The sequence below is a fragment of the Amblyraja radiata genome, chromosome 23 (assembly GCF_010909765.2).
Source record: "Amblyraja radiata isolate CabotCenter1 chromosome 23, sAmbRad1.1.pri, whole genome shotgun sequence".
Lineage (NCBI taxonomy): Eukaryota > Metazoa > Chordata > Chondrichthyes > Rajiformes > Rajidae > Amblyraja > Amblyraja radiata.
Genome location: NC_045978.1, coordinates 32,646,341 through 32,668,385, shown reverse-complemented (window position 1 = coordinate 32,668,385; position 22,045 = coordinate 32,646,341). Strand labels below are relative to the sequence as shown.

Genomic DNA, 22,045 nt, shown 5'->3' with positions numbered 1-22,045 from the left:
GGATGCATTAGTAATAATCTTTCAAAACTCTTTAGATTCTGGAGTAGTTCCTGAGGATTGGCGGGTAGCAAACGTAACCCCACTTTTTAAGAAGGGAGGGAGAGAGAAAACGGGGAATTACAGACCAGTTAGTCTAACATCGGTAGTGGGGAAACTACTAGAGTCAGTTATTAAAGATGGGATAGCAGCACATTTGGAAAGTGGTGAAATCATTGGACAAAGTCAGCATGGATTTACAAAAGGTAAATCATGTCTGACGAATCTTATAGAATTTTTCGAGGATGTAACTAGTAGCGTGGATAGGGGAGAACCAGTGGATGTGGTGTATCTGGACTTCCAGAAGGCTTTCGACAAGGTCCCACATAAGAGATTAGTTTACAAACTTAAAGCACACGGCATTGGGGGTTCAGTATTGATGTGGATAGAGAACTGGCTGGCAAACAGGAAGCAAAGAGTAGGAGTAAACGGGTCCTTTTCACAATGGCAGGCAGTGACTAGTGGGGTACCGCAAGGCTCAGTGCTGGGACCCCAGCTATTTACAATATATATTAATGATCTGGATGAGGGAATTGAAGGCAATATCTCCAAGTTTGCGGATGACACTAAGCTGGGGGGCAGTGTTAGCTGTGAGGAGGATGCTAGGAGACTGCAAGGTGACTTGGATAGGCTGGGTGAGTGGGCAAATGTTTGGCAGATGCAGTATAATGTGGATAAATGTGAGGTTATCCATTTTGGTGGCAAAAACAGGAAAGCAGACTATTATCTAAATGGTGGCCGACTAGGAAAAGGGGAGATGCAGCGAGACCTGGGTGTCATGGTACACCAGTCATTGAAAGTGGGCATGCAGGTGCAGCAGGCAGTGAAGAAAGCGAATGGTATGTTAGCTTTCATAGCAAAAGGATTTGAGTATAGGAGCAGGGAGGTTCTACTGCAGTTGTACAGGGTCTTGGTGAGACCACACCTGGAGTATTGCGTACAGTTTTGGTCTCCAAATCTGAGGAAGGACATTATTGCCATAGAGGGAGTGCAGAGAAGGTTCACCAGACTGATTCCTTGGATGTCAGGACTGTCTTATGAAGAAAGACTGGATAGACTTGGTTTATACTCTCTAGAATTTAGGAGATTGAGAGGGGATCTTATAGAAACTTACAAAATTCTTAAGGGGTTGGACAGGCTAGATTCAGGAAGATTGCTCCCGATGTTGGGGAAGTCCAGGACAAGGGGTCACCGCTTAAGGATAAGGGGAAAATCCTTTAAAACCGAGATGAGAAGAACTTTTTTCACACAGAGAGTGGTGAATCTCTGGAACTCCCTGCCACAGAGGGTAGTCGAGGCCAGTTCATTGGCTATATTTAAGAGGGAGTTAGATGTGGCCCTTGTGGCTAAGGGGATCAGAGGGTATGGAGAGAAGGCAGGTACAGGATACTGAGTTGGATGATCAGCCATGATCATATTGAATGGCGGTGCAGGCTCGAAGGGCCGAATGGCCTACTCCTGCACCTAATTTCTATGTTTCTATGTTTCTAATGAGAACTGACTGCATAATTCAGGCTGATATTCAGACTGGGCTGATTTCGTTTAGTTTAGAGATACAGCGCAGAAACAGCCCTTCGACCAACAACCCTCATGCACTAGTTCTATCATACACTCTTGGGTCAATTTACAGAGGCAAATTAACTTACAAACCCGCACGTCTTTGAAGTGTGGAAAGAAACTGGAACACCCAGAGAAAACCCATGTGGTCACAGGGGGAAAACGTGCAAACTGCGTACAGACAGCACTCATAGTCAGAACTCAGGTCTCAGGCGCTGTAAGGCAGCAACTCTACCGCTGCGCCACCATGCCGCCCATCCAAGCAGATCCAAACACGATCTGAGGAAGGTTGCGCAAAGATTATGCAAAGCCTCAGCTGGTGTGGAAACAGTGGAATTATTTCCTCTGCTGGAGTATCAGCCATGAAGACAGACAAGGAAATCGGAGATGACTCGTAAAGGAATAATATCAGGAAGCACTTTGTCCAGACAATGATCAGCAAAAATGCAAGATCTTTTAAAAGGCAGTGAATTGGAGGGGTTGGTTTCAGCATTCCTGGTAAGATAATCGAGGACACACAGTTGAATCAGAGGAATGGGGGTCAGAGCATATCAGCTGTGCTCTCGTTGAATGTTGGAAATTCCAAGGATCTTTGACTGAAGACTGATATATGTGGTAGAAGGTTGGTACAACTCACCCAGCTTCATTCTGCAGAGCAGGGTATCGGAAAAGTCCAGAGAGTGCCTGCAGAATCCAGGGTTGAGTAGGTGAGGTGTGCAGGAAGGAACTGCAGATGTATGGTCTGAAGTCTTGACCCGAAACGTCACCCATTCCTTCTCTCCATAGATGCTGCCTGTCCTGCTGAGTTACTCCAGTATTTTTGAATAGAGGAGGAGTAACTGCCAGGTCCCTCTGCATTCTCACTGTGGCAGGATGCAGGAGCCCAGTGCTCCAATCCACCTTCCAACTATTGAAACAGCATCAGAAGGAAGAGAACAGCCATGTTTATATTTTATGCTCCTTTAATATTACAATGAAAACATTTCTCCCAATACCAGCTACAGTTCAAGAAGAACGTTGTTATACAAATGTAGCTTTGAGCCTAAAATAATTCTGCTTTTTTTTTAAAAACCTTTACAAAAAATTAAAAATTGCATTTATAACTTAAAATGTCTCATTCATTCCAGATGGATTTAAAATATTTGATATCCAATTTGAAACTTGCAGTCACGTTGCTTCTCAATATAGCAGATCATCTTAAAAATAAGTAGTTTCAGTACCTTGTAGGATATCGCATACAGCGCGATCATTAAAAATTACTGACCTTTTCACAGATAATTAGCTTTTGAAAAAATATATACCCAAGTTGAGATGATTTTAAGATTAATTACAAAATTAAGAAAATAGAACAGTGTTCTGACTACAGAAATATTGTTTCCCTTCCAAGTTTTTTTTTTTGCATATTGAAATTAATTAATAGCGACCTATTAGTTTTGTAGTCTACGAAGAATAATTTATACAATTGTAGCTGAATAACTAAACGTTTCTTCCTCTTTCCCCATTTTTGGGCATTGCTCATCGCAATAAATATGTAAAAGTAGTCACAATTTATCTTCTCGATAAGATGTTGATAAATAATACGTTTTTATACATCAAAAATAGCATTTAGCATGTCTGTGTGTGTGTTTTTTTAAACACCCTGCATTGTTCTGCTGCAGCTCATACCTTACAATTTGCTACTCAGACGTGGGGATGAGGAGGGTATGATGTGTAACTGGGGAAGGCACAGGGGTAAACAGAAAGGCAGGAAGAGGGGGAGAGGACCAGAAAGGGTTAACTGCATTCCTGGCTTGATCAGTTTCAGTTTGGAGGCATTTCCTTCCAGCGATTAGGGGGAGAGGGCAGAGCCGTCCCTGCAGCCCATGTGTCAGGCTGCTCCCATCCCTGTTAATACTTGAAGCAGCTCTCCACGTTCAGCTGCTCAAAGATCCGATAGCAATGTCCCATGAATCACCCACGTGTCATTCCACCTCAGTCCCGAGCGGATGGTCTTCCCGTCTGCAAACGGGATCCTATCTCCCGCGCTGCATTTCCCTTTACTGCAGGCGGTCGGGCTGCAGGGACTGCGTGGGATACTGCATGAATGCGGCGGTGGCAGCAGCGGTGGTGGGGCTGGTTGCGGCCACCGGCTGTGGCAAACCGGAGTAGCCGTATCCCAGGTAGCTGGCGGCAGGCGAGAGGGCGTACGGGTACTGCTCGTAGGCGGCGTACTGCATGTATGTGGCAGAGGCAGCGTAGTCAATGAAGGGAGAGGCCATCGAGTGTAGCTGAGATGGCAGCACCACTCCTGGCTGCATCATCGCCTGTGGGTAGAGGTACTGGGCAGTGAGCCTGTGAATCAGAGCGGGACAAAGTTAGCACTGCGGTGGAGAAACACAAGCAAGGAAAGCAAATTGAACAAACTACTTAAAGATAATCATTTTTAGAAGAGTGAAACAGAATACAATTAACTGCATATAGACACAGCGTGCAGGAGTAATTCAGCGGGTCAGGCAGCATATCTGGAGAAAAAGGACAGGGGGACATTTGGGGTTGGAACCCTTCTTCAGACGTGTAATCAACTGCATTACTGGAAACACAAGCAACTGTAGATGCTGGAATCTTGAGCAAACGCACAAAATACTCAGCGGGTCAGGCAGCATCTGCAGAGGGAATGGGCAGACAATGTTTCGGGTTGGACCCCTTCTTCAGCCAATAAAGGGTCCCGACCTGCCCATTCGCTAACACAGATGCTGCCTGACCTGCTCAGTTCCTTCAGCACTTTGTGTTTTTCATCCCTAATAAGATTTTTTGAATGAATAATACTGCAGATGATGGACATCTGAAACAAAATCAGGGTCACAATCTCAAGGCAATGGCCTGAGACAACTATTCCACTTCTCTCACTGCAGATGCTGACTGACCTGCTGAGGTTTACAGCATTTTCTATCCTTGAATCTCAATTCTAAAATTCCAACTTTAAAAACATAATTTTTATTTTCATTCTGCCTCAGAATTGTCTTCCCAGATACACAAATAACCAACTTGCATTTATATAACCGCCCTTCACAACCTCAAGACTTGCGAGACATTTCCATTTCAGACTGGACAAGATTCTGCAGCACACTGACAAGTCCATTCGATGAAGACCATCGTTACAACTGGTTCAGATAAAAAGCCACATGTTCTGTCGGAAGGGGTGAAGGGAGTTCATCAAAAACAGCTTGCAACCCAGCAGTATGAATATTTAGGAGTCTGAGGATGGGTCTCGAACCGAAGCGTCACCCATTCCTTCTCTCCAGAGATGCTGCCTGTCCCACTGAGTTACTCCAGCATTTTGTGTCTATATTCACCATCTCAACATGAAATTAGAGCAATCTACCTGGGGCTTTGTCCACTTGAGTTTGACCTGATTATATTCATGCATAGGGGATCTGACTAGATAGCTTTTCACTTCACCTCGGCAAGGGGACAATAATGAACCTACACCTCGGGTTGTTGGAGGTGAAGGGGGGGGGGGGGGGGGGGGGGAACCTCTTAAGGAGGTGGAGAAGAACAATGGACAATAGCGGGGGGGGAAACAAATGACAATGGGGACCCGGCCCGGGGGTGGAGAACCCAGCATGCTTTGTAACTTTGTCAGCACTGTATGTGCCTGCTATCTGTACATTGCGTTTGCAAGGAAAGACTTTCTCTGTGCCTAGTCACATGTGACAATAAAGTCTTCCTATTCCTGATGATAACAGAGTAAAACTAGTCCCAGACTTGGCTGATGATAATTTAAATGCCAATCAACCAGAGGAATGGTGTGCAACTCTGGTTTCTTTGAATGATTCAACGTTATTCCAGTATCATGCCACACCGCTAACACTTTTGTAGCATTTCTTATGGGAGAGAAACACAATTGACAACACGCAATGGAAAGCATTTAATCAATGCAAGGGCAATCCGAGCAGCAAAACCCGTCTTGTCTCGGATGCACCCTATATGAATCGTGCCATGCAGTTCATAGACTATTATTAGCTGCCAATGGTGGGTGGGTGCAGCTTACATTATGTGCTTCATGTGCTCTGAGCAGAAGTGAGCCGACCTTTCTGTCCTGGGCCTCCTCCATGGTCAAGAGTGAGGGCTACCACAAATTGGAGGAACAGCATCTCATGTTTTGCTTGGGCAACTTACAACCCAGTGGTATGAATATTGACTTCTCTAACTTCAAGTTAGCCTTGCATTCCCCTTCTCTCCATCCCTCCCCCTTCCTAGTTCTCTCACCAGTCTGACTGTCCCCCTGATTAAATGTTATCCCTGCATGCTTCGTTGTCACCTACCCCATCCTACAATGATCTATTCTACATTTACCTTGACCTTCGTCCCCTTGGATCTCTCGATTTCCACACCATACTCTTCCACATCGCTTGTTTCTCTCTCCCATGACTCTCAGTCTGAAGAAGGGCCTTGATCTGAAACGCCACCCATACCTTCTCTCCAGAGTTGGTGGCTGTCCCGCTGTTACTCCAGCACTTTGTGTCTATCATCTGAGAAAACCACAGCTGACTGAGAAGAAATTCCCTACTAGGAATACCCTGTGTTCTTCAAGTCGTAAACTAGGCCTTGCTCACACAGTTGTTGCCATTCAAGGGCCCTAAAGCAGCACAATGCAGAGGTTGCCAGCTGTCCTGTCACACAATGATTATATCGGTGCACGCCATTTACCAAAGCAAAATATAATTAACGATGCTCTCATCGTTACCTCATAAATTGTCTATTAAACAAAGGAGAATAATTGCAGCTGAGGGCAATGACTAAGGCGAGAGAAAGTAAACGTGACTGAGTGGGAGAGTTGGTCACAAGACCACTGAGCAAGTAGGAGACAGGCTAGAGACCTGGACAAAGTAACCCAAGTCTCTGGTACACATCTGCATCAGAAGTCTCCATGCCAATCAGATGGTCACCGCCAGTAACTGAATGGAGATGCTCAAGCAACGGATGGCATCAAATCAACACTGGAGTTGTTAATGGGTCAGAGATCAGCTCTAGTTAGTCCTTCAGGTAGGTTCTTCATTTTAATGAACTAACACAACAGCATATATCTGTGCACAGCTGAGGAGCCAGAATCGACTTAGGAAGTCAGTAAACAGGCTGAATCACGTGACAATATAAACAGGTGACAAATATTCATACTTTTGCTTCAAAGAAGGGAAACAAGTTCTGAGCTACAACACATAAGAGTTTAATCCAGTGCGTGTATAATATTAGCTGCGCATGTTGACCTGTGTCACTGGTGGACAGAATGATACCCTTGTTGTGGAGTGATAGATATTACTGTGACTGGAGTTAATCAGCTGTCCCAGTATAGGCCAAATACTTCACAAGTATCACATGGCATACGTTGTTGGGTCTGACACAAAATGCCCATCCTTCCCTTTCACCACACGGATGAACTCCTTGGCTGCACTTTTCCCTCACTTCACTATTCCAGAGCTGCCCAAACTCTCCTGCTTTTGGCTTCTTCAGAAGTTTGTTCTCTTCCACCTCCCCTCCTCAACTCTGTACACTCTCAACTTTAAAGACAATTAAAATCAGATATATTCATAAGTGTGTCTTCATTCTAACTTTACAGGGGTCCAACTCAGTTTGAAAACAAAGGCAACATTCAATTAATTCACTATTTCTTCCAATAATTCAACAGTGCTTCCCCTAAATTCCCGTTTGGTACTCCACAACTTCCTCATTGTTCAAAGTTCCCTTCCCTGGACGTTGTACTCCAGTGGGTTTAGTTTAAATGACACATAACTTAATAAAACCGACCAAGAGGCTGAACTTCGGGCCGTGGCTCAGCAAAGAGACCATGGTCAGGGCAGTGGGGAACTGAGCCCCACATGTCAGCCTCACCACATTGATAAAATCCAAGCGCACTCACGCTACACCATGAGACAGCGTGAAGGACTGTCAATACACTTACAACTCCTTGTCCAGTCACAAATGTCCTACCCTTGGAGTCTCACTTGATAATTAGCTGCCTGCAGGTGGGAGCGAGAATCTGCTCCATCTTTCAGTTTAGTTTATTGTCACATGTACCGAGGTACAGTGAAAAGCTTTTGTTGCGTGCTAACCAGTCAACGGAAAGACAATACACGATTACAATCGAGCTATCCACAGTGTACAGGTACATGATACATGAAGGCATCTTGAAGCAGATGGGATGAACCAAAATGGTGAACAAGTTCCACAGAGGTGGTGCTCCATCACTAATTCCTCACCGCTTCCTGCACTCAGACACCAGCTTCACCTCCACGCCAAACACTGGACACAACATGGGGCAGAACAACGCAGGAGAAACCTTCCATGCCCCCCTCACAATGAACAAGGAGCTGAAAGCACCACATGGCACAGTGGTAGAGTTGCTGCCTTACAGCGCTTGCAGTGCCAGAGACCCGGGTTCGATCCCGACTACGGGTGCTTGTCTGTGCGGAGTTTGTACGTTCACCCCATGACCGCGTGGGTTTTGTCCGAGATCTTTGGTTTCCTCCCACACTCCAAAGACGTACAGGTTTGTAGGTTAATTGTCCTTAGTGTGTGCAAGAAAATGTTAATGTGCGGGGATCGCTGGTCATTGCAGATTCAATGGGTCGAAGGGCCTGTTTCCGCGCTGTATCTCTAAACTAAACTAAAAAAAAAACGAAACACCTGGGAGATGCCGGAAGAACCCGGCCAAGCAACCAGCATCTGTGGAAAGAAATGCCAGTCAACGTTTCAGGTCGGGGACCTTTCTCTGACCGCAAGACGACAGGAGCTTGTTGACCAGGCTCCTACACAGAACAACACTGAAGAAGAGTCTCGACCAGAAACGTCACCCATTCCTTCTCTCCAGAGATGCTGCCTGTCCCACTGAGTTACTCCAGCATTTTGTGTCTAACCACACGGCAGGGCCTGAATTTGAACCAATGTAAACAAGGTATCAGGTAGCACTTTGTAAACATGTGATAGCCGATGCGGCTCCCTGTTCTGAGGCACCCCGTTTATTCTGAAGCTGGGCTCACGTGCTGGTTACTCAACTCGGTTCTGCAGGGACACGGTGAACTTGGGATGCCGAGGGCAGCGTCAGACCTGTTCACAACCTCTCAGATGCTATTTACAGCAGCTCGCTGGAAACCTAGAGCAGCCGTGCTTTGTATAGCTGCCCAGGGAACATGGGGATGCTTTGGTCTGCAGAGCCATACAAGGTGCTGTCTATCCAGAGAGTAACAACTGTCAAAGGGACAGCAGGGAATCTTTCCACTTGACATAAGTGGATTAAGCCAGATGCAAGATGGCAGCTGCTTCAGTCCCTTCCTAGGTCTGGTGACATCAACACAGACACATCCACTCTCCACTCAAGATCAACCGCCCTAATCCACAGCTCACAATTATAGGGACGTTTAGAGTATTGTGTTTTGGGCACCATGTTATAGGAATGATGCTGTCAAGCTGAAAAGGAGGAAGACCCCAAACAACTGAAAAACGCCAAAACCTGCCCAGCGACTGTTGAACTAAAAGTCAAGGTTACTGCAGGTCATTCGGGTTATTGATGCACCAGTGATAAGTTCGGACGGCACAAGGTGAATGTCACGGTCAGTACTACCAGTGTCGGGTAGGTGCCATTAATCCAGACACCACATGGTTCATCTGTCACATAGTGTTTACCAAATATAACAACCACACAAACCACTGAGGTAATAGGCTTAGGCCACTTCCGTCGTATAGTCACAGCACAGAAACAGACCCATCGAGCCTTCACCAACCATCCACTACCCATTCATGCCCATACTATATTATATCAAGGGATATGGGGAAAAGCAGGAATTTTAGACGATCAGCCATGATCATATTGAATGGCGGTGCTAGCTTGAAGGGCCGAATGGCCTACTCCTCAACCTATTTTTCCCTATGTTTCTATGTTTAATATTATATTTTCAATTCTCCCCCACATTCTCATCACTGCCCCAGGTTCAACACATTCCACAGAGGCCAATTAACCGACCAAGCTGCAGGTCCTTGTGAAGTGGGAGGACACCAGAGCACCCGGGGGGAAAGCCATACATACGGTCACAGGGAAAACATGCAAACTCCACATGGACACCAGAGGTCAGCATTGAAGTTGGGTCTTTGGAGCATGTGAGTCAGCGGCTCCACCAGCCGCTCCTGTGTCACCCCCTTGGATTGCTCGAGAACATCCCAGCACCCAAACCCACACTTTCCCCACTCATAATAAACTGCAGACGCTGGTTTACACAAAAGGACACAAAGTGCTGGAGTAACTCTCTGGGTCAGGCAGTATCTCTGGTGAACATGGGTAGGTAATGTTTCTGGTCAGAATTCTTCTGAAGGGACCCGACCTGAAATGTCACCTATCCATGTTCCCCAGAGAAGCTGCCTGACCCCTAGTTACTCCAGCCCTTTGTGTCCCTTCCAGCTCATGTCATCTAATAAATACAAAATCCGACAGACAAAATCGTAAAGTCAGCTCCGGTTACAAATACTGCTGTGTACAAAAAGCAACCGTTATCCAGAAATGATGGACATTTCTTTCAGTCGAGGAGCAGAGAACACGAGGGATGTTACTTTGTTCCCATGGTTGCAGAATGGGCCAGCGGATTGTTGAACGTACATATGTAAAAAAAGAGAAGCATTGAAAATTAATTTCCTTGAAGCTTGTTGTTTCTTCCTGGGGAGGGAAGAAGGATTTCAGAATAACTCATTGGGGAAATTGTCTATTAAAGGGGAAGGAGAAATGAAGGCAACATAATTGTAGTAAAATGTCCCAGAAATTTGGAGAACCTGCAATAAAAAATCAACAAAGATAGACACAAAATGCTGGAGGAACCCAGTGGGACAGGCAGCATCTCTGGAGAGACGGAATGGGTGACTTTTCAGGTCGAGGCCCTGCTTCAGTCTGATCCCATCCATTCCTTCTCTCCGGAGATGCTGCCTGTCCCGCCGAGGTACTCCAGCATTTTGTGTATCTTCGCTGTAAAGCAGCATCTGCAGTTCTTTCCTACACATGAAAAAGCAACAGCAATCAAGGAGAAATTAGGGTTTTGGGGACATCTTGGAATTCGGAAAGGGGAGCAAAGATGCTTAAGTAGGGAATTTTAATGGCTAAGGTGTTGGCATATAAAGCAGGGCAGTCAATGATGCAATTAAATTCAGCGGTAAAGTGACAAGAGTTGGACATAGGACAGTGGACAAATGGAGGCAGGGAAGGAAGGGCAGAGACATGGAAGGAGACTGCAAAGATAGGATGAAGGGGGAAGAAATGGGGAGGGCAAAGATTGAAAAGATGGGGAAGAAGATGGGGTGAGGGTGAGAGACAGAGAGGAAATGCGAGGAGATAAGGAGAGAGAGAGAGGGGCCGAAATGAGGTGGCAGGGGAGGACATGGGGAGAGAAAGGGAAAATACAGGAGAGAAAGAGAGGAGGAGGAGACAGGGAGAGGGACAGAAACAGGGAGGGAGCGGAAGGGAGAACAGAAAGAGGGAGGGAGGGGAGGAGACAAGGAAGGAGGGAGACTGCAGAAAGAGGGAGGGAAGTGCAGAGAGAGGGGGGGAAGGTTACATGAAGGGAACAGGAAGAAAGACGAGAAGTTTGACATCAGGATGGTGTTTAATCAGCCCGTAGGAAACAAGCGATGAGTGACTGGGATCTGCTTGCGAGTGGACACTGGAAGCAGAACCATACACTTTGAACTAGCAAACAGAGGTGGTAAAAGTCTGGGGGAAGGCATCACGCTGGAGATGTGATCCATATTGATATTCCAGTCCAGTAACCTGGGATTGAATGGGCACACTGTTGCTCGGCAGTATGCTGTTGTACAGTACACGGCTGCAGTACATACACTAACCTACAAAACAACCCATTATTTTTCCTTAGCAGCACAATAGCCCATTGAAGAGGAGAATAAAATCTATTGCAACCTTTGTGCCAGTGAGAGTGACACAGCAGAGGCAGTCAGTGGGCAGTGACCACTTTCAGCTCATTTGGTGCAGGAGCAGAGGGCACATTAACAGAGATGGACGTCAGGCAGTAAGGACCCAGAGGAGTAAGGACCCTGTCCCAAGCCCAGAAGCAAACCTCTACGTTTGGCACAGAATTACTCTTACACCAGTGGGGACTCTCAAGCTGAGCTTAACGTGTTGCGTTTGTTTTTGTCAAGTAAAGGCCACAATGGTCACTCTGAAAGTACCACAGATCCGCAGTCCCATATCCCGCTTGCAGGTCTGGTGGGAGCCTTGTGCACCCTGCCGGCTGTGGAGGACAGCCCATGAACCCACACGCGTGCATGGCCAGATGTAACACGCTCCCCCAAGCCCGTTACAATCCGTCCTCGCTCAAACAGGAATGTGTGGAGGGGGAAGACTCCCTCACAGACGTAAACATTACACAAGCAGGGCAAACACCGTTTAATTAACACAAGTTGGGAGGTAGATGATTGTTTTAATCTATGTATATAAAAACACGAGCAAAGATACAAGTATTTTGGAGGATGGGCGGAGGTTACAGAATCATTCAAACAGGCCCTTTGACCCATCTGAAGCAGGTCAAACAAGATACTTATCTCAGCTGGTCCCATTGAACAGAGTTTGGCCCATATCCCTTTATAATTTTCCTATCAGTGTACGTACCAAGGCATCCAAATGTCTTTTTAACGTTGTATTGTACCCGGCACGACAGTTTTCTCAAGTAGCTTGTTCCATACACCCACCCACCCTCTGCTTGTGACAAACAACAGTAGACCCAGCACCAATCCCTGCAGCACACCACTGATTCAGGGGCCCCTAGTCTGAATAACAACCCTCCTCCACCACCCTCGGATTCCTCCCACCAAGCCAATTTTTCATCCATTTGTCTGGGAAAGAGTGGTTTCATTGAACAGCATACTCTAGATACAACCGGAGCACAGATTTTACCAGACCTGTCATTGCACAATAGGGAGAGATTAATCCATTATCTCATTGTGAATTGAATACATTTTATTAGCCAAGTATGTACACATACAAGGAGTTTGCCTTGGTGCTTTGCTCGCAAGTAACGTCACAATATACTGTAGACAATTAAAAATAAAACATTATAATTTAAACATATGAAGAAGGAATACTTCCCAATACAACAGCGGTGACAATACAATGAAACATACAAACAGTATGAGGGAGAGAAGGGCAACTTCAAGACCGTCACTGGTCTTGGTTCTGTTGCAAGTACTTTCTCTGGCTGCAAAATTAAATCAGTTAGATTTCACAGAGATTGGTATTGGAGCCTCAACCTTTTCTCATGAATATAATTGACACGCTGGAAGGCATTGAGATGACACAAAGAAAGATTGGAAAGCAAGGTGTAATGGGGGCAAAAGGAGGCACCAAAGGGATGTGGACGTGAAATGAATGGGCAAGACCCGTCATACGGTGGATGGTGTGGGAAGATGGGAAATGGTTCAGTCTGGCAGTGGAATATAAAATAAAAGTATGTCAGTGAAAGAGGGAGAGACTGCGGAGGTTTGAGGTACAGAGGGATCCAGGGATCGCCAATCACGATCCCAAAAGCAGAGCATGCAGGTACAAGCCATGAGGAAACCCAAGGAAAGGTTGTTGTTCATTGCAAGGGGAAATTAATACAAGTTGGGAGATTACATTTCAATTATCGAGAGCATTAGTGAGTCCATATCTCTGTACAGTATTGGTCTCCTTATTTTGGGAAGGATGCAAATGCATTGGAAGTGCATAGAAGAGTCGAGCACAGCAACAGGCCCTTCAGCCCACAGTGTCTGTGTCAAACAAATAGTTCAGAAAAGGTTTACTGGTCCGATATCTGTTATGACACGGTGCTTCAAGAGAGAAGTTTGGACAAGTTGGGCTTGAATCCACAGGGATGTCCAAAAGGGCGTGTAATTGAAGTGTATAAACTCTTGAGGAATCGTGACACAGTGGATGTGGAGAAGTTTAAGCACACTGGTTCACTGGCTGCACGGTGGCACAGCGGTAGAACTGCTGCCTGACAACGCCAGAGACCTGTGTGTGAACCTAGCTACGGTGCCGTCTGTACGGAGTTTGTACATTCTCCCCGTGACCGCATGGGTTTCCTCCCACATACTGCAGATGTTGCAGGTTAAATGGCTTCTAGGAATTGCCACTAGTGTGTAGGATAGATCTAGTGTACAGGTGACGACTGGCTGGTGTAGACTCTGTTTCCACACTGTATCTCTAAAATGCAGGTGCTTGGTGCTCAGCCCGAGAGCTGGTCAGGAACTGGCCAAACCCTGTCACACTATCCGTCACTTCACTCGAATGTTGCCTTTGACCAATCTCTTCCCCCTGATCCAGCGCTGTCTTACTGCATGAAAGAAGAGCAGCTCCAGTACACAGGTTAACTGGCAAGTGGGTGAAGATTCCCAGAGCTGAGGCAAGGTGTTTGGAATGCCCCTGGGAAACGGGTAGCAGCCATGGACACAAACCGGGCACCAGATCCGCCCAGGCTAAGCAGATGAGAAGGAAAGGGCTGGCTTAGACCCAACAGTAAAGAGGAAGGCACACAAAAATGCTGGAGAAACTCAGCGGGTGCAGCAACATCTATGGAGCGAAGGAAATAGGCAACGTTTCGGGCCGAAACCCTTCTTCAGACAGTAAAGAGGAAGAGTTGGCCACAGTGGGTAAGCCCCTGCTCTCCCTCACCAATTCAACCTGCTCACTCCCACAGTAAGAACAGGCTTGACTTTAATTTACCAGCCAGAAGGCCCAATTGACAATGTGAAATGTTGCCCCATATAAGCATCACAAAAGTTAATTCTAGGCATGTTAAACCATGTTAGCATCTCTTCCTCACCCTCACCCTCACTGAAAACTAACTGACACCTCTCCCTTTTCCTGACAACAGTTCACAGACCAAATTTTTTTTGGCTCTTTCTCTTACCGCAGATGTTGCCTCAACTTTTCCTTTTCCAGCATTTTCTGTTTCATTTCAGATTTCCAGCGTCTGCGGTTATTTGCTACCCATTTTGTTTGCTTTACTCCGATTCCACAGTACCACAATCTAGATGTGACCTTCTCAAGGGTTGTCAGTTATTCTGTAACTTGAGGATCTTATCCGTGAAACAAACAGCGAGGCCAAATTACATCAAAACCTTCCTGTGACAGCGGCTGTTGGTGATATCACTGGCAATGCACCAAAATCACCAGCGTGAAGGGTACTTCAGTGTAATGATGCCGTCAGTAAGGGCTGCTCCCCCTCCGAACATATGAATGAACCCAGAACATGTGCAGTGAGAATGATACCGAGCCTGAAATAGACAGAACTCACTGACACTCTGACTGTGCAATACAAAGCCACCAACTCCCATAGCCCAACCTCCCGGCCCAAAAGAGCAAGATAATGTCAACTTTTATCAACTGTAATATCATTTGTCACTGACTACCATTCAATTAGCTTCAATAGGCAGCACAGTTGCACAAGTTGCTGCCTTACAGCGCCAGAGTTTCTGCCTCACAGCACCAGAGACCCGGGTTCGATCCTGACTACGGGCGCTGTCTGCAAAGAGTTTGTACGTTCTCCCAGTGACCGCATAGATTTTCTCCAAGTGTTCTGGTTTCCTCCCACACTCCAAAGGTATACATTTTTTTAGTTTTGGTACAAATTGTAAATTGTCCCTCGTGTGCTAGTGTACGGGGTGATTGCTGGTCGGCGTGGATGCGGTGGGCCAAAGGGGTCCGTTTCTGCACTGTATCTCTAAAGTCTAAATCAAATTGCTGGAGTAAGTCAGTGGGTCAATCAATATCTCTGGTGAATGTGTCCTTTTGTGTAATCCAGCATCTGCAGTTCCTTTTTTTCCTCTATATCCTGACTGCTCCAGTGCAAAATCTCCTCAAGGTATGTCTAAGTTCTCCTCCTCTCTCCTACAGCTTTCTTTCCCCCTCAATCAGTCTGAAGGGTCAGAAACATCACCTATCCATGTTCTCCACAGATGCTGCTTGAGTTGCTGGGTTACTCCAGCACTTTGTGACCTTTTGTGTAAACCAGCATCTGCAGTTCCTTATTTCTACATCAGGTCAGCTATAGCTCATCGCCACCGTAACAACCCCTGACAACTGATACAGAGGAAGCCACATGTACTCGTTCACCTGTATGTAGGCAAATTCACTTTTCTCCCTCTGCTGGTAAGCCAACATCGTGGCAACCCATGACACACAAACTCAACAGGTCATCCACTCAACGGCAACTGTTGGGTTTAAAGCATTTGCGTTGTCAGGCTTAAAAAAAAAGCTACGCTGCCAGGTTTAAGCATACGCGATGTCTGCTTTAAAAACACCCACACTATTGGGCTTAAAAAACCATGCGCTATCAATTTCGCAAAGCACCCACGCGTTAAAAACGCCTGCGCTCTGCACTTTAAAATGCCTGCACTTGGGGGATTTACACTGTCGGATTAAAAGTCCCTACTGTCAGGTAGAATAACTGGTACTCGTACATATAAAAGGCCAGCATTCACAGGCCCTCAAAGATTATACTCCTATATTAAAACTGGAACAGAGGGGGGAGGGATCTCCGTCGGTTTGCTCCTGGGCCTGGCCAAGATGGCCATTCGCGGGTCCAGGCAGCGGGCAGTCGAGGGTTGTGCCCGAGTCGACTGCCTGCCCCTCTTACAGGCCCAAGAAAGAAAAAAAGAAAAAAAACTAGCAGCGCACTGCAAGGTACCACATAAAGACTCTCCAATGAGAGAGTCTGCGCCATCTCTCTGTGGCTTTCAGTGACATTACTCTCCCCATGTTCCCATCATGGGGACCATGTTCCCATCCGGAAGTGGCGGCGCCGGGAACGGCTGCTGCTCGCCTGCAGTCCGTTTGTCTATTACTTTTTTGTGTTGTATTTTTTTGTTTTGTCTAGTTACGTTTTTGGTTTTTAGGTCGTGTTTATGTGGGGGGGGGGGGGGGGGGGTGGTGGGTGAAACGGGGCTTGCTGTCTCTCCCTTCGGGGGAATACGACCTTTTTGTCGTATCCCCCTTCTCTGCCTCGGTCTACACTGAGGCCTAATGGCGGAGCTGGCGACCTCGGGACTCTGGAGGCAGCTGACAGGACTCGCCCCGAGCTCCCGTGAGGGTGGCCCAGCCCGGGGCTGGAACTGCGCTCTCGTGAGGACGGCCTGGCGAGGGGCCGAGGGCCGTCGGAGTGGCCCAGCCCGAGGGTGGAACGGCACTCCCGTCGGAGTGGCCCAGCCCGAGGGAGAACGGTACTCACGTGAGGGCGATCCGGTGGCTGGGACAGCGTTCTGAGGCGGTGACCTGAGTCCGGGGTTGAGCTGCGGGCCAGCGACTGCGTCCGCTGGACTGGAGGGCGGCAGCTTCGACCACCCCCGGGCCGCGGTGTTTGAACCGGCCCGTTTGCGGGGTTCGGTGAGCCGTGGGACTGTTGTGCCATCGCCCGGTGGGGAATCGCCTCAGCGCAGAGGGAGAAGAGGAGGGAAGAGACAGTAACCCTAAGATTTTTGCCTCCACCACAGTGAGGAGGTGCTTGGAGGATACACTGTGGTGGTGTTAATTTGTGTTTATTGTTGTTTATTATTGTATGATTGTATGTATGACTGCAGGCACGAAATTTCGTTCAGACCGTAAGGTCTGAATGACAATAAAGGTATTCAATTCAATTCAATTCAATTCAATTCAATCATCAACATCCTGAGCTTCATCATTGACCAGACCTTCAACTAGCACTGCTATATAGATACCGTGACTGCATCAAGGGGTCGTACGCTGGTATCCTGTGCAACAACTCACCTCCTGACAGCACAAACCCTTACCCCCGAGAGAGCTACACGTTAAGAGTGCAGAGGAACGCTCTCCGTTGGGCTGGGTGATTGCAGGACCAATTAATCTCAAGGAACTCAACAATGTGAAGGACAAAGCAGTACACAAGGTTGTTACCAACCACCACCCTAACCATTCATCCCCACCAGCACCAGGTTTCACAGACTTGTACCATCAGGTTTAAAATGCCCATATCATCAAGTTTAAAAAAACGTTACTTAAAGTTTGTAAAGCCAGTCTGCTAGAAGCATTTGGACGGTGAGCTAAAAGCTACAAGACAGCCATCAAAATCAGATTACGTTTAGGAGTACATCAGATAGTGAACCTTCCAAACTTATTTACATCTCGATATCTTCTCCAGGGCTCATACTGTACCATGTGTCTGTATGCAAACCCCCTGCAAATGGAACGATGTGACTCAGACAATAGACATGAAGCCGAGAATGCTTGACAAACAATATAGGTGCAACTGTTTCATGTTCCTTTGCGGAAAATGGAGATGGGTCGTGATTCAAATAAGAACAAGATTTCACGGACAATTACCGTAAGTCTTCTTCAGCAAAGTGAAGCAGGCTCTGAATGGAGGGTTAGGCTAGTGCTATGTTAGTGTCTGGGCGAACTGTTGTTAAACAAGCCAAGCTTTATTCTTCAACCTTCCTGGGAATGGAGAGTGATTTTAGTGCCTCGAGGAGAGAGCTGACGAGAGCTGCAAGCAAGTGGAGACATCTAATACACAACATTCACCTGCACAGGAACAGGCCTTTCAGCCCCCTGAGACCATGCCAGCCTTTACCTCCCCATTTATACCAACCTCATTTTATTCTCCCGATGTTACCATGTGTGGCCTCCACGTTCTCCTGTTCATCAAGGTACTGGGTGACCAACTAACCACCCATTGTTGTGGCAAAACAGTGCAGCAGGGTCTCGACCCAAAATGTCACCCGTTCCTTCTCTCCAGAGATGCTGACTGTCCCGCTGAGTTACTCCAGCATTTTGTGTTCATCGTCTGTGTAAACCAGCATCTGCAGTTCCTTCCTACACAGCCAATTCTAATTCTACCAGTGTTCCAGTCAGAGAAGAGAAAAATGGCAAAAGGGGAAAAAGAAACCCCTGGAATTCAATAATCATTCCATAAAATGGAAAAGCCTTCTGAAACTGGGTGGTACAACTACACTAGGTGCTGCGTCACTGCTCGAGAAACACAAGTGCAATCTACTAGGCTGGCTGCATGGAGTTTGCACATTCTCTCTGCCCCCAGGGGTTCCTCTGGGTGTCCTGGTTTCTTCCCAAATCCCAAAGAAGTGTGAGTTGATACATTAATTGCCTGCTGTAATTGATTCCTCCTGCATGGGAGTTGTGGGAGAAAAAGGTGGGATGATCATTTTGTGCGAAGGAACAGGTTACCAGGAAATTGGGGATGTTTCGGGGTGGACAACATGAGTGAAGGGATTTCTCAGACAGCTGGCATAGGCTCGATGGGCCAAATGGTCCCCGTCTCTACTTTAGGGCGGCACAGTGGCATAGCGGTAGAGAGCTGCCTTGCGGAGCCAGAGACCCGGGTTCGATCCAGACTACAGGTGCTGTCTGTACGCAGTTTGTACCTTCTCCCCGTGACCAGTTGGGTTTTCTCCAAGTGTTCTAGTATATTCCCACGCTACAAAGGCCCACAGGTTTGTAAGTTAATTGCTTTTAGTAAAATTGTAAATTGTCCCCAGTGTGTAGTATAGCGTTAGTGTACGGTGTGATCGGTGCGGACTCTGAGCCAAAGGGCCTGTTTCCGTGCTGTATCTCTAAAGCATTATGTATACAAGTAATTGCATTTGCATTATTTCATGTTGAGGCATTGTCCAGTCCTTGGATAATAAGAACACCATTGTTCCCACAGATTGCCTACCCCACAAACTGGTTCCTCCATAAACAGCCTCAGCCGTCAATAAAGCAGCTCAGCGGTTCTTTACAAAAACAGGCTCCGGGTGTCAGGGACTGGAGTGAAGCAGAACCCCAAAACAAGAGAGTGGAAGACCCCTCGCAGCTGCCACCCCCTTCTCCCCCTCACTGCACTGGGATACTGGTGTCTTGGCGAAAGCTCTCACTGCAAAACCCGACCCGTTTACCCAGGTGGGTGGAATCAGGGTTCGCTGGGATCAGCTCAATACTCTGCAGAGCAGTGTGAACAACCCATACCCAATCAGCCCCTCACTCCAACCTAGCCCAAAACCATCAATAAATCACATGCTCTGGTCACACGGGAATAACATTGGTTCTGTGATGTCTCATGTCTGTCCATGGAGACCGGTTTATAGCCCCAAACCAGTTGCCAGACACCTGGAAGCTGGCAATATTGATCACGCATACCGCTAGCAAAACTAGAGCAGGTGAGGGGTGGCGACATGAACCTCACACAGAATACCGCCTGGCTTAGAGGGGCAAGGTCACACCAAGCAGGGTGGATCAACGATGCAGCTAGTATAGCCACAGCCTCACCGCTGCAGTGACCCTGGTTCAATCCTGACCTCCGGTGCTGACTGTGTGGTGTTTGCACATTCTTCCCGTAACCGCTCACTTATCCTCCAGGTGCACCAGTGTCTCTCCACTGAACAAATTGGTGCCATAGGCTAAGGAGCCACTGCAAAATGCTCCCTTGTACGCAGGCGAGGGGGAGTTTGAGGGAAGCCAAGAGGAACGTAGGCAGAGCAAAATGTGTGATTGTTGGTCAGTGTGGACTCAGTGGGCTGAAGGGCCTGTGTCTGTACCGCATGACAATGACTGTACAAGTCATCGACTTCAGACACAATCAATAACATGGGAAAACATGTCCTTGTCAAATGATAAATAAAAGTCTTGATAATAGGTGACTGCGTCGTACGGATCCTGAACTGAAGGCCCCAGCTTCCACAGACCACTGCAGCGTACACCACCAAGGTCACACTGACCTTTCAATGAGAGTCAGGAGGGTTTGCTAATCCACTTGAGACGAGGCTGGATGGTGTTGACAGGGAATAAACAAACAGTTGTCCCAGAGACCAGGCCAGGAGTTCTCAGGGAACGGACACCAAGCAGAGGAGCAGGAGAATGAGGAGACGGGTTGCGGGATGGGAGAGCACGCTGCGGAAAACTTTGTGGGGGGGGGGGGGGGGGTTGCGCAGTGAGGCGATGAACGGGGGGGGGCACAGTGAAGAGGAAGGGGAGAGCGAGGGATCACAGTGAAGGGGTAGATCGCAAAGGGCAATGGAAGGAGAACGAGGAAGGGGGAAGGGAGAGTGAGGGAGCACGAGGGAGGGTGGGAAAGCAATGGAGATGGTGGCGGGGGCGAGGAAGGACTGAAGGAGCAATGAGAAGCGGAAGGGAGAGGTGGAATCATGAAGATAGGATAACTAACAGCACCAGTCTATAGATACTGGATGGTATTGTGAATGACGTAGGTTATTGATATAATGGAATGAGGTAGGAACTCACTGTGCAATTTAACTCTGTGAAAGGTCATCCACCGAAGTGCCCTGACCTGCACAGCACAATTACTGGCCACACTGTGTCAGTGGAACACATGAGGTTTAATTGTCTCTACACAGGGTGTAGGAGCCAGCAGGAAATACCTGGTATAGCGAGCTTACTTTAGGGGCTGCACCCTCTCCAGAAACCGGGGGGGGGGGGGGTCAATTTGGGCATCCTGAGTACAGTAGAACATGCCCTACAGATTCCAGTTGCATCTCATGGAGCTCAGACAGAGTGAAGAGTAGGGCAGAATGACACAGGGTCCTGGTCACTACCTTCACCAATGCCCATCGCACCTCAGGCCTTGGAATCCAGTGCAAGTGGCCTGTTCAGCGATCTCCGGCCCAACTGGACTTCAACCACAACCAAAACAAAGGTGGTGGTCAAAACCCTCAGTGAGGAGAGGCATCAAGCACTGCGAGCAGTGGGAGACAGCAGAGGAAGGAATAGAGGGTTGGGGAAGGTATGTGGGCCTTGTGTCATAAGAGCAGAAGTAGGCCACTTGGCCCAGCGAGCCTACTCCACAACTCCGCTCATGGGGCCGGGTTGGGCACATTGAAGGAGAGTCATGGTGGTCGAGGCAATGCGAGGGGAAGGGCACGAGGCCAACCTGGGGATGACAGACTGGGACCGGGGGTGGGGGGGGGGGGGTCACAGGACCGTCCTCGTTGTTTCTTTGAGACTCAGAGTTGTGGGGAGTGTGCCTGGATAACTCGTTCATTGGTTTAAGACTACAGGTTCTCAAGTGGAATTTGATGCCTTCACCACCAAGCGATGACAGAGGAGAGGACATTGCTACAGATCCAGGGATGGCACTTAAGCAGGTCAGATACATGACCATCAGGCTCTGAAGGGCACAAGAGGTGGTCTAAACTACTGGTGACTAGAGAGGTCAGTATTAATTGACAAGTATCAACTTCTGTCTTTTACACAACACCAAAGGTGACAGGTCCACTGGCCCACCTCAGTCTCCATCCTATAGACATCTCCTCTCGTCTTTCCACCATTGACATTAACTGTTTCTTCCTCCACAGATGCTGCCTGGCCTGCTACATATTTCCAGCATCTCGTTTTCATTTCACAGCCGATGACAGCTGCCAGAGTGAGTTCCCAGACTGCTGAATATTTTTTACCTCCCATGCCCACTGGTTCACTGATGAC

At 47.6% G+C, this 22,045-nt stretch overlaps 1 protein-coding gene across 1 annotated transcript in view; it reads right to left on the bottom strand.

The window, feature by feature from the left end:
- Positions 1 to 2,537: 2,537 nt before the first annotated feature.
- Positions 2,538 to 22,045, bottom strand: part of rbm38 (RNA binding motif protein 38) — a 35,543-nt gene continuing 16,035 nt past the window's right edge. Inside the window, exon 4 of the mRNA XM_033041989.1 lies at positions 2,538 to 3,924. Within this exon, the coding sequence (XP_032897880.1) occupies positions 3,630 to 3,924 (295 nt within the window). The 3' untranslated portion in view covers positions 2,538 to 3,629. The remainder of the gene's footprint in view (positions 3,925 to 22,045) is intronic.